General features: G+C 45.0%; 1 protein-coding gene across 2 annotated transcripts in view; it reads right to left on the bottom strand.

Annotated features, from left to right (window-relative positions):
• The window catches only part of LOC126271955 (aromatic-L-amino-acid decarboxylase), a 172,910-nt gene that overhangs the window by 51,435 nt on the left and 108,430 nt on the right, over positions 1 to 13,045 (bottom strand). For both annotated transcript variants that reach the window (XM_049974393.1, XM_049974394.1), the window contains exon 5: positions 9,367 to 9,486. In XM_049974393.1, coding sequence (XP_049830350.1) covers positions 9,367 to 9,486 — 120 coding nt within the window. The remainder of the gene's footprint in view (positions 1 to 9,366; positions 9,487 to 13,045) is intronic.

Raw genomic sequence — 13,045 nt, 5'->3', positions numbered from 1 at the left:
CATTAGACCAAGAAAGGAAGTGACTATTCATATTGGTTTATCCTCTTTTTCAGCAGGGTGACCCCAATAGATGTCAAAAACTGTAAAGAACTACTTTAATATCCATGTGTACTTGTGTGAAACGTTTTTTGTATCGCCATTCTAGCGTAAGGACGAGGTTTATGCCTCTAAAGTTGATGTTTCAATAAATAATTTAAGCATGTCTACAATATTTTATGACTGGTAGCAGCCTGTGAAAAACCGTTTAGTAATAATGAGAGCGACTGCAGCCGGTAGAGACCCACGGCTGGTTGTGTCGCAGGATAGGCATTCCGCGCCCGCGGCCTTGGTGGGCAGCCCGCTTTCCCTGCCGGTGACGGGAGAACGGTTCTGCACGCCGGTCCCCAGATCCTTATCGGCTACGTCCGGCCTCCCGCAGGTGTCTCAAGAGCATAGCGCTCTGCAAGGCAGTGTCGAAGCCGGCACTCCCCTCTGTCAACGACAAGGATAATGTGCCACGGCCGAGATCCGAGGAATTTGGAGGTAGTCCATCAGGGCTTGGGCAGTAGAGATGGGTAGTTCGCGAACGAACGGGTGCAAAGGAACGGTTCACCAAGATGAACGAAAGGACCGAGGAACGAATTCCAAGGAACGATCGGTTCGGTTACGGCGGTCTACTTATAGTTCCCGGGAACGAGGAACGATCGGTTCATAGTTCACTAGTTCACTTCGGTTCTGGTCACTTCAGCAGTTCTCGTTCCAGCCTCGATCTCCCTCGGCCGCACTCGTCGTTCTTCGCATGACCAGCTGTCTCACTTCCACTGCCGACTTCTAGTTAGTTCAGTATCCAGTTGTTCGTTTCGTTCACTGCGCTCACCCATTTTACGTGTGTTCCAAACTGTTCTTCCACTTTGGTCTGGCTATTCAGCGCCCACGACCGGTAATCAAAAAGTATTTTATAGTTACATAAATTACATAAAATCACGCTGTATGTAATAGGTACATCTTTTCAGGTAACAAAAGGGCATATCAGCTCACTTCATTATATCGATGAACAACTTAAGACATACTTATAACAAGGCAAGTTTCTTTTTGTTATCTATATATTTTTTGGTTTCATCGACTTGATTTAGCAACTAACTTTCAATTTGCTTAATTTGTAGTGTAAGAAAATTCATATGGAACGATTTTCGCGTATCTTTCATATACAAAGCATTACATTTAGGAAGGCTCTAATTATTTTTAAGTTTGGTTGTTTCCAATTTGTGTTACCTGCTACATTGGTTTCCTCGGAAAAAAAGTGGATTGTGGGTCATTTTGGCTCAGTAGCAAAAGCGGTGCCTCTCCACTTCAAAAGACATACATTGCCATAAAATCGTATTTACTTATATCAAAAACCATTTGTTCATAAGGAGCTTTCAAACCAAAAACCTTATTACTGCTAACTTCATCATTATTATTATTATTGCTGCATTAACTTTAATAATTCAACATAAAACCTAATTTTTACTAAGCGTGTGATCCAAGTATGATGAGACAACCACATTTTATTTTATGCTTCCATAAAGTCTACTTCGCCTATGAACTCAGAGACAACGTAAAGTATATATAGGGTGTAATCAATTATTGTTTACAACGTAGCATAGCTATGTAGTGGAAGTCGAAACGAAGAATTATATACAAGACACTTGTGGTGTATTAAGTTGGGAAACAGCCACTAACAGGTTCAGAAGACTACATGTGCTATATAGCCCATGCGCGTTGCGCGAGATTTTCATGTTCTCTTCTCCAGCTCTACTCATCTTCATCGATTGTTTCGCCATTGTTGCTTGTATTAGCTTATTTCTTCACTACCTAATTATTACATTTTTGTTTGTTGTATCTGCTCGTAACGGGCAACACATCGTCCGTAATTGGCGAGCAGTCTGTACTCGGGGCCGGTTTTCCGTGCGCCATCCTATATTATTTCCCTGCGATCAGCCACACAAAGCTACAGTTGGATAAAAGAGAGGTTCTCCAGAATCATAGAAATTACTTATAAAAGTGTGTAAGAATTCTGTAATTAATAAAAACTCTATACTCTAGGGGGGAGGCAAGTGCCCCTCTTTGTGCCCTCCATCCCTCTGTTACCTACACTACTAGTTTTCAGTTTTTCATAAGAACCATATACCAAGCACAAATGAACGGTGAATGAGCAAATCTGAACGGTTCCCAAAAAAGAACGCTCAGCAGTGAACTAGTTCCCAAGGATGAACGAGTTTGCCCATCTCTATTGGGCAGGACTGACCAACTGGGCCAAGGAAGTCATTTCGCACATTACTGTCAGCTGATGCTGATTAAAATGCCGGAAAAGGGCAGCTGATATATCATCCATCAAGGAGTATTAAATCGTTAGTTGATGATACAACTTCATCGTGGCTCACTTCACACTTCATGGAAGTCTAATTAAACCACTATAGATTTAGAGAATATACACCTTTTCGTCGTTACCTCCCCTCCCCCCCCCCCCCTCCATCACCATCATTTATATCAGAACGTTTTCCATCTCTGTCTGACCTGGTGCACACTCTTGAGTTAATGCCATTCCATTCCTCATCCTTCCAGACCCTGTTCCACGTCAGCAATCCATCATTTTGTGGGCCCACTTCCATATCTCTTGCCTTCCAGTTCTTTCTCAATTTATTTTCTGACCGTACTGTTGAAGATTAGATGGGTAGATCACATAACTAATGAGGAGGTATTGAATAGAATTGAGGAGAAGAGGAGTTTATGGCACTACTTGACAAGAAGAAGGGATCGATTGGTAGGACATCTTCTGAGGCATCAAGGGATCACAAATTTAGCATTGGAGGGCAGCGTGGAGGGTAAAAATTGTAGAGAGAGACCAAGAGCTGAATACACTAAGCAGATTCAGAAGGATGTAGGTTGCAGTAAGTACCGGGAGATGAAGAAGCTAGAACAGGATAGAGTAGCATGGAGAGCTTCATCAAACCAGTCTCAGGACTGAAGACACCAACAACAACCGTACTGTTCTTGTTAGATTTACGCCCTTCACATGTGCTACTGTCTCCGCTGATGACAAATTTCATCATATATTGTCATAGGTCGAAAATATATTTTAAGTGTGTTGTTGGTTTTCGTGGACGAACTGTAGTTTGAGATTAGGTAGATCATGATAATGATCACTACCACCACCATCTTCTTCACTTTCCGTAACAGGACAATTGTGACTGTTAAAGTTCGTCTTTTTCTCAGTCTGCCATAATATTTTTTTTTCCATTTTGGTTTAAGTTCCTTATCGGACGTGGTAAGTCTCTGGATAAACTCTTTGCAGACGTTCATTCCATTTCGTTTCCGCCCAGTTTTTCTTTCGCATTACAAAATTTGGACACCTCTGAAATATCTTTAACATCCCTTCACTGGTCTATGAATTCTCATTTCTACACTTCGTTTTTCTTGTCTTATTCAATATCCACGATTGATATCCATATAATAAAATTGACAATGCGACCGTTTTATAAAATTTCATTCGTGCTTCTTTCCGTGTGAGGAATGTTGAGCAAGGGCGTACACATTCTCCATGACAACGCTCGCCCACACATCGCCCGGCAAACCGTTGCTCTCCTGCAACAGTTTCAGTGGAACATAATCACCCACCTACCCTACAGTCCTGACTTGACGCCCAGTGACTATCACCTGTTCCCTGGGTTAAAAGAACATTTGGCCGGAAAACGATTCAGCTCTGACGAGGTGAAAGAAGAGGTTCATAACTTTCTGAACAGCATGGTGGCGAGCTCCTACGACATGGGCATACAAAAACTGCCACAGCGCCTACAAAAATGCATCGATAGAAATGATTATAATGTCGAAAAATAGCTAAATGTTCAAGCTGTGAACGGATGTAAACCATTGCAGAAATAAACAGGTCTATGTACTTGTAAAAAAAATAGACCTTACTTTTGGGATTACCCCCGTACAAGGATACAGGAGGACAGACAAAATTTCTAGTTGAGGTGAATGTCATCCAGCTCAAAATGTAGAAAAATGTAAGTTAACGGAGAAGGTTAGAAGAAAGAAAGCCTTAAGATTCGAGTACAGTATTAGTTGTGTGTTGCCTGATACAATCACGTCGATTAAATATGTAGGTGTAACGCTGCAAATCAGTAGGAAATGAAATGAGCATTAAGGTTTGCTATAGGAAAGGAGAATGGTAGACTTCTGTTTTTTTTGGGGAGAATTTTAGGAAAGTGTGGTTTATCTGTAAAGGAGACCGCATATAGGACACTAGTACGACCCACTGTTGAACAGTGTTCGAGATCCATGTCAGATCGGATTAAAGGAAGACGTCAAAGCAGTTCAGAGGCAGGCTGCTAGATTTGCTATCTGTAGGGTTTCAAAAGCACCCAAGTGTTGCTTAGATGCTTCAGGGACTCGGCTGTGTCAGGGGGATCCTTGGACGAAGGTTTACGTTCTTTTCGAGGAGCACAGTTGAGAAAATTTAGAGAACCGGCATTTGAAGCTGACTGCAGAACGATTTTGTTCCCGCCAACATACACTGCGTGTAAGGACCACGAAGATAATAGAAATTAGGGCTCTTACGGAGGCAGATAGACTTTTTCCTTCTTTTGTTTGTGAGTGGAAAGGGAAAGAAAATGGGTAGTAGTGGTACAAGGTACCCTCTGCCACGCACCATACAGGTAGCTTCCGCAGTATGAATGCAGATGGACGGCGGGGGAAGGGAGGGGGGCGGGGAGGAGACGAGGTTTCATAGCTCAAATATCTACATCTACATGACTACTCTGCAATTCACATTTAAGTGCTTGGCAGAGGGTTCATCGAACCACAATCATACTATCTCTCTACTATTCCACTCCCGAACAGCGAGCGGGAAAAACGAACACCTAAACCTTTCTGTTCGAGCTCTGATTTCTCTTATTTTATTTTGATGATCATTCCTACCTATGTAGGTTGGGCTCAACAAAATATTTTCGCATTCGGAAGAGAAAGTTGGTGACTGAAATTTCGTAAAAAGGTCTCGCCGCGACGAAAAACGTCTATGCTCTAATGACTTCCATCCCAACTCGTGTTTCATATCTGCCACACTCTCTCCCCTATAACGCGATAATACAAAACGAGCTGCCCTTTTCTGCACCCTTTCGATGTCCTCCGTCAATCCCACCTGGTAAGGATCCCACACCGCGCAGCAATATTCTAACAGAGGACGAACGAGTGTAGTGTAAACTGTCTCTTCAGTGGACTTGTTGCATCTTCTAAGTGTCCTGCCAGTGAAACGCAACCTTTGGCTCGCCTTCCCGACAATATTATCTATGTGGTCCTTCCAACTGAAGTTGTTCGTAATTTTAACACCCAGATACTTAGTTGAATTGACAGCCTTGAGAATTGTACTATTTATCGAGTAATCGAATTCCAACGGATTTCTTTTGGAACTCATGTGGATCATCTCACACTTTTCGTTATTTAGCGTCAACTGCCACCTGACACACCATACAGCAATCTTTTCTAAATCGCTTTGCAGCTGATACTGGTCTTCGGATGACCTTACTAGACGGTAAATTACAGCATCATCTGCGAACAGTCTAAGAGAACTGCTCAGATTGTCACCCAGGTCATTTATATAGATCAGGAACAGTAGAGGTCCCAGGACGCTTCCCTGGGGAACACCTGATATCACTTCAGTTTTACTCGATGATTTGCCGTCTATTACTACGAACTGCGACCTTCCTGACAGGAAATCACGAATCCAGTCGCACAACTGAGACGATACCCCATAGCTCCGCAGCTTGATTAGAAGTCGCTTGTGAGGAACGGTGTCAAAAGCTTTCCGGAAATCTAGAAATACAGAATCAACTTGAGATCCCCTGTCGATAGCGGCCATTACTTCGTGCGAATAAAGAGCTAGCTGCGTTGCACAAGAGCGATGTTTTCTGAAGCCATGCTGATTACGTGTCAATAGATCGTTCCCTTCGAGGTGATTCATAATGTTTGAATACAGTATATGCTCCAAAACTCTACTGCAAACCGACGTCAATGATATAGGTCTGTAGTTAAATGGATTACTCCTACTACCCTTCTTGAACACTGGTGCGACCTGCGCAATTTTCCAATCTGTAGGTACAGATCTATCGGTGAGCGAGCGGTTGTATATGAGTGCTAAGTAGGGAGCTATAGTATCAGCGTAATCTGAAAGGAACCTAATCGGTGTACAATCTGGACCTGAAGACTTGCCCGTATCAAGCGATTTGGGTTGCTTCGCAACCCCTAAGGTATCTACTTCTAAGAAACTCATGCTAGCAGATGTTCGTGTATCAAATTCTGGAATATTCCATTCGTCTTCCCTGGTGAAGGAATTTCGGAAAACTGCGTTCAATAACTCCGCTTTAGCGGCACAGTCGTCGATAACAGTACCATCGGCACTGCGCAGCGAAGGTATTGACTGCGTCTTGCCGCTTGTGTACTTTACATACGACCAGAATTTCTTCGGATTTTCTACCAAATTTCGAGACAATGTTTCGTTGTGGAACCTATTAAAGGCATCTCGCATCGAAGTACGTGCCAAATTTCGCGCGTCTGTAAATTTTAGCCCATCTTCGGGATTTCGCGTTCTTCTGAACTTCGCATGCTTTTTCCGTTGCCTCTGCAACAGGGTTCGGACCTTTTTTCTGTACCACGGGGGATCCGTTCCATCTCTTACAAATTTATGAGGTATATATATCTCAATTGCTGTTGCTACTATATCTTTGAATTTGAGCCACATCTCGTCTACATTCGCATAGTCAGTTCGGAAGGAATGGAAATTGTCTTTTAGGAAGGCTTCTAGTGGCACTTTATCCGCTTTTTTAAATAAAATTATTTTGCGTTTGTTTCTGATGGGTTTGGAAGAAATGGTATTGAGCCTAGCTACAATGACCTTGTGATCACTGATCCCTGTATCAGTCATGATGCTCTCTATCAGCTCTGGATTGTTTGTGGCCAAGAGGTCAAGTGTGTTTTCGCAACCATTTACAATTCGCGTGGGTTCGTGGACTAACTGCTCGAAATAATTTTCGGAGAATGCATTTAGGACAATCTCGGAAGACGTTTTCTGCCTACCACCGGTTTTGAACAAGTATTTTTGCCAACATACCGAGGGTAGGTTGAAGTCCCCACCAACTATAACCGTATGAGTGGGGTATTTATTTGTTACGAGACTCAAACTTTCTCTGAACTGTTCCGCAACTGTATCATCGGAGTCTGGAGGTCGGTAGAAGGAGCGAATCATTAACTTAATTCGGCTGTTAAGTATAACCTCCACCCATACCAATTCGCACGGAGTATCTACTTCAATTTCACTACAAGATAAACCACTACTGACAGACACAAACACTCCACCACAAATTCTGCCTAATCTATCTTTCCTGAACACCGTCTGAGACTTCGTAAAAATTTCTGTAGAACTTATTTCAGGCTTTAGCCAGCTTTCTGTACCTATAACGATATCAGCTTCTGTGCTTTCTATTAGCGCTTGAAGCTCAGGGACTTTTCCAGCGCAACTACAACAATTTACAACTATAGTTCCGACTGTTCCTTGATCCAAGCACGTCCTGTAATTGCCAAGCACCCTTTGACATTGCAGCCCATCCCGCACTTTCCCGAGGCCTTCTAACCTAAAAAACCGCCCAGTCCACGCCACACAGCCTCCGTTACCCGTGTAGCCGCCAGCTGAGTGTAGTGAACTCCTGACCTATTCAGCGGAACCCGAAACCCCACCACCCTATGGCGCAAGTCAAGGAATCTGCAGCCAATACGGTCGCAAAACCGTCTGAGCCTCTGATTCAGACCCTCCACCCGGCTCTGCACCAAAGGTCCGCAGTCGGTTCTGTCAACGATGCTGCAGATGGTGAGCTCTGCCTTCATCTCGTAAGCAAGACCGGCAGCCTTCACCAAATCAGATAGCCGCTGGAATCCAGAGAGAATTTCCTCAGATACAAAGCGACACACGTCATTAATGCCGACATGTGCCACCACCTGCAGCTGGCTGCACCCTGTGCTCTTCATGGCATCCGGAAGGACCCTTTCCACATCAGGAATGACTCCTCCCGGAATGCACACTGAGTGCACACTGGATTTCTTCCCCTCCTTAGCCGCCGTATCCGTAAGGGGCCCCATTACGCGCCTAACATTGGAGCTCCCAACTACCAGTAAGCCAACCCTCTGCGATTGCCCGGACCTTGAAGGCTGAGAATGATCCTCTGAAAGAGGGCAGGCAGCTGCATCTGGCTCAGCTAGAGACAGTGCCTGAAACCGGTTTGTCAGACGCACCGGGGAGGCTTTCTGATCAGCCTCCGGGGACGCCTTTCGCTGCCTGCCACATGTCACATGTGAGACTGTATCCTGTGCGGTGGAATGGGCTGCGGTGTTGCGTAGCAAAAACTCCCTCAAGGACAGTTCCCTCCCCCAAATACTGCGGCTTGACAGGCTGCCGTAACCTCACCACAGAAGATTTCGATAATAAGCTCATACAATGGCTCACTCTTTACGAGCATAATATGACAGCATCACACCAGGGCAGGTCCCGAAAGATACTCAAAATCCCTTGCTGCAATGGTGGTCGCGCGTAGAGTTCATACGTTTCCTTTACTTACTTTGCTCCTTTCTTACGGCCATAGCAAAGCAACCAGCACTCGTAGAAAGTGATAAACTGGCTAAAGAAGTCATCTGGATCGGCCTGACAACTGCAACGCTGCCACTGCTGTTTCGGACCGGCGGGCTTTTTGAATGGATGACACCAGTCGAGAAACAAAATGAACGGTCGGTGACCTTCGCCATATTCCTTATGTCGTGCGAGATGTTGAAAATTAATGCGTGACTGGTGATCACTCTTGTAGGTTGCCGCCTCGATTTGCGACACGCCGACATTCGAGCAGTAGCAGCTATACTTTTCTTTCGATTATCGCTTCTCAGTCATTCACGCGTTTTTGACCACCCTAAAAGCGTCTACCTAACCACTGTCGTAGCTTTTAAGCTGGACTATCAGTAGTCTACTTGTGGTTGTTTGAGCCAGTGCTATAAAGCTTAGTACTTGGGCTTGCTTACGTTTTCCAAGTTGTCAATGTGTTTCACTTCATGTTTAAAAGCGTGAATGCCTTTCTAGAAGATATTTTTCCACTGTGAATATGGCCTATGACCGAAACCGGCTGTGAATAAATAATTCACAAGAAGCACTGTGTTCATCTTGCATTTGACTGTTTTTGGCTATTCGTTCACTTCGCCCGTCGTCGACAGCAGTGGCCGCCTGCTTGTCCCACCGGTCTGTGCATTAACGCCAGTGGTTGTTATCATAAATTGTGTTCTACCTATGAAGAGTAGCATAGAGTAGAAGTGACGTACCTGTATGACTCCTCCAGCCTTGCCTCCGGAGCAGGCGAGGAACTCCAGCGGCAGGCCCAGCATCTTCCCCAGCCAGTCCATCATAACGACCTCCAGCTCCGTGCATGCGGGGCTAGAGATCTGCAACAGACGTGGTCGGCTCAGTCAGATTTTTCAATCTCCGACGCAGATATATTACTACCGTTTCATCACTTAGTTCTTACAAGAAAATTGCCACATGAGTGAAAACCACTTGGTTCATAAACACTGAATTAGACGAACTGTAACAACATTCCCATTTTATTATAACAACGACCTCTTTAGAATCTAACCTGTATGTTCAAACGATAATCTGTATGTGCAAACGAAAAACATCGTCTAATATTCCAGGACACCCACTGAAGATGCCAAGGCGAAGCGCCTCTGGGTGCACAAATTAAATAAAAAAACTTTAAATGCGGTAATCTAATAGGAGTTTTTCTTTTAAACTACTACACTTTGTATACAGCTGCTGTGAAAATGGCCACTACAAGAAACGTATTTTGATTTAATTCTTAACGTTTTACTCATCCACAAAAATAAAAAAAGAGAAAGCATTTATACAAGTACAGTGCTTCTTGGCTAATCACCTATACCTCCGAAGATTAAGTGGTGGATGCGGTATGTACTTCAGTTACTACGTACACTGTATCCAATACACTGAGGTGATAAAAATCATAGGATACCATCTAATATCGTATAGGACCTCTTTTTGCACGACGTGGTGCAGTAACGCTATGTGGAACGGGTTGAAGTCCTTAGCAGAAATACTGAGCTACGCTGCCACTATGGCCGTCCGTAACTGCGAAAGCTTTGCCGGTGCAGAGTTTTATACATGAACTGACTTCTAGATTACGTCCCATAAATGTTCGATAGGATTTATGTCTGGCAATCATTCGCTCGATTTGTCCACAACGTTCTTCAAACCATTCGCAGACAATTATGGCCTGATGACGAGTCGCTTTTCCATCCACAAAAATTCCATATTCGTTTGGGAACATTAAATCTATGAATGGCTGAAAATGGTCTCCAAGTAGCCCAACGTAATCATTTCCAGCCAATGATCGGTTCAGTTGGACCAGAGGTCCGCATCCATTCCGTGTAAACACAGCCGTCACCATTATGGAACCCCCACCAGGTTGCGCAGTGCCTTGTTGACCACTTGGGTCCATTGCTAGGTGGGCTCTGCGCCACACTAATTCTACCACCAGCTCTTACCAACTGAAACCGGGGCTCATCCGACCAGGCCACAATTACCAGTCGTCCAGGGTACAACCGACTGGTCACTAGCCCAGGGGATGCGCTGTAGGTGAAGTCACCCTGTTAGCAAAGGCACTCGCGTCGGTCGTCTGTTGCTATACCCCACTAAATTCAGATTTCGCCACACTACGGATACGCTCGTCGTACGTCCCATAATAATTTCCGCGATTATTTTACGCAGTGTTGCTTGCCTGTTAGCACTGACAACTCTACCCAAACACTGCTTCTCTCGGTCAAGTGAAGGCCCACTGCCTTGTCAATGCTGGCAGGTAATGCCTGAAATTTGGTGTTTCCATCACACTCTTCACCCTGGGGATTTCGGAATATCAAATTCCCAAACTATTTCCGAAATAGAATATTCCACACATTAGCTCCAACCACACACACACACACACACACACACACACACACACACACACACACACACACACACAACGAAAAGTTTTGCATCACATCGGTTCCAAGAGTTCCGGAGCCTGTACAGAAAATTGAAATAGAGAACATAAACATCACTTCCGCCTTTTTTTTATTGCTCATAAAAACCATACATTTCATGTTGTACCACTATACAGCGAGACCTTCTGAGGTGGTGGCCCAGACTGCTGTACACACCGGTACCTCTAATACCCAGTAGCACCTCTTGCATTGATGCATGCCTGTATTTGTCGTGGCATACTATCCACAAATTCATCAAGGCACTGTTGGTCCAGATGGTCCCACTCCTCAACGGCGATTCGGTGTAGATCCCTCAGAGCGGTTGGTGGGTCACGTCGTCCATAAACAGCCCTTTTCTATCTATTCCAGGCATGTTCGATAGGGTTCATCTCTGGAGAACATGCTTGCCAATCTAGTTGAGCGATGTCGATATCCTGAAGCAAGTCATTCACAAGATGTGCGCGATGGGGGCGCGAATTGTCATCCATGAAGACGAATGCCTCGCCAATATCCCGCCGATATGGTTGGACTGTCGGTTGGAAGATGGCATTTACGTATCATACAGCCGTTACGGCGCCTTCCATGACCACCAGCGGCGTACATCGGCCCCACATAATACCGCTCCAAAACAGCAGGGAAACTCCACCTTACTGCACTCGCTGGACAGTGTGTTTAAGGCAGTCAGCCTGACCGGGTTACTTCCAAATACGTCTCCGACGATTGTCTGGTTGAAGGCATATGCGACACTCATCGGGTCAGAGAATATGACGCAAATCCTGAGCGGTCCATTCAGCATGTTGTTGGGCCCATTTGTTCCGGTTTGCATGGGGACATGGTTGCAAAGATGGGCGTCGGAGTGAAGTTGCGCATCATCAGCCTATTGTGCCCAGTTTGAGTTTCAACACCACGTCCTGCGGCTGCACGAAAAGCATTATTCAATTACAATGAAATGGATACCTCTGGCTGCATACAGGCTTTGATGTAAGTCAACGGGGACAATTGAAAATGTGTGCCCCGACTGGGACACTAAGCCGGGATCTCGTTCTTACATGGCAGAAGCTCTATCCATCTTAGCCCCCGAGGACAGAGGAGAGTGCGACTATAGGGACTTACCTCTGGCACGCCTCTCGTGAGACCCACATTCGCAACTTAGTGTCCCGCACTACATTCATAGAGCCCCTGCCCATCATACTCATTACTCGCGGTTTTACTACCGATTCCCGCAAGAGTTCGATCACTGTTTGTGCATCTGCACAGAAGATGGTCCAATGGCCGGTGAGCCTGAACTAATGAAGATTGTATCTGTTCTTTCGGACATGTCCGAAAGAACAGATTATATAAGGGTGTTACAAAAAGGTACGGCCAAACTTTCAGGAAACATTCCTCACACACAAATAAAGAAAATATGTTATATGGACACGTGTCCGGAAACGCTTAACTTCCATGTTAGAGCTCATTTTAGTTTTGTCAGTATGTACTGTAGTTCCTCGATTCAACGCCAGTTGGCCCAATTGAAGGAAGGTAATCTTGACTTCGGTGCTTGTGTTGACATGCGACTCATTGCTCTACAGTAATAGCATCAAGCACATCAGTACGTAGCATCAACAGGTTAGTGTTCATCGCGAACGTGGTTTTGCAGTCAGTGCAATGTTTACAAATGCGGAGAATTTGATGTATGGATTAGCACGGGGCAATAGCCGTGGCGCGGTACGTTTGTATCGAGACAGATGTTCAGCACGTAGGTGTCCCGACAGGAAGAAGTTCGAAGCAATTGATCGGCGTCTTAGGGAGCTCGGAACATTCCAGCCTATGACTCGCGACTGGGGAAGACCTAGAACGACGAGGACACCTAAAATGGACGAGGCAATTCTTCGTGCAGTTGACGATAACCCTAATGTCAGCGTCAGAGAAGTTGCTGCTGTACAAAGTAACGTTGACCACGTCACTGTAAGGAGAGTGCTACGGG

This window comes from Schistocerca gregaria, chromosome 5 (assembly GCF_023897955.1).
Source record: "Schistocerca gregaria isolate iqSchGreg1 chromosome 5, iqSchGreg1.2, whole genome shotgun sequence".
Taxonomy (NCBI): domain Eukaryota; kingdom Metazoa; phylum Arthropoda; class Insecta; order Orthoptera; family Acrididae; genus Schistocerca; species Schistocerca gregaria.
The sequence above is the reverse complement of the archived record's forward strand: the minus strand, read 5'-3'. Positions and strand labels throughout refer to the sequence as shown.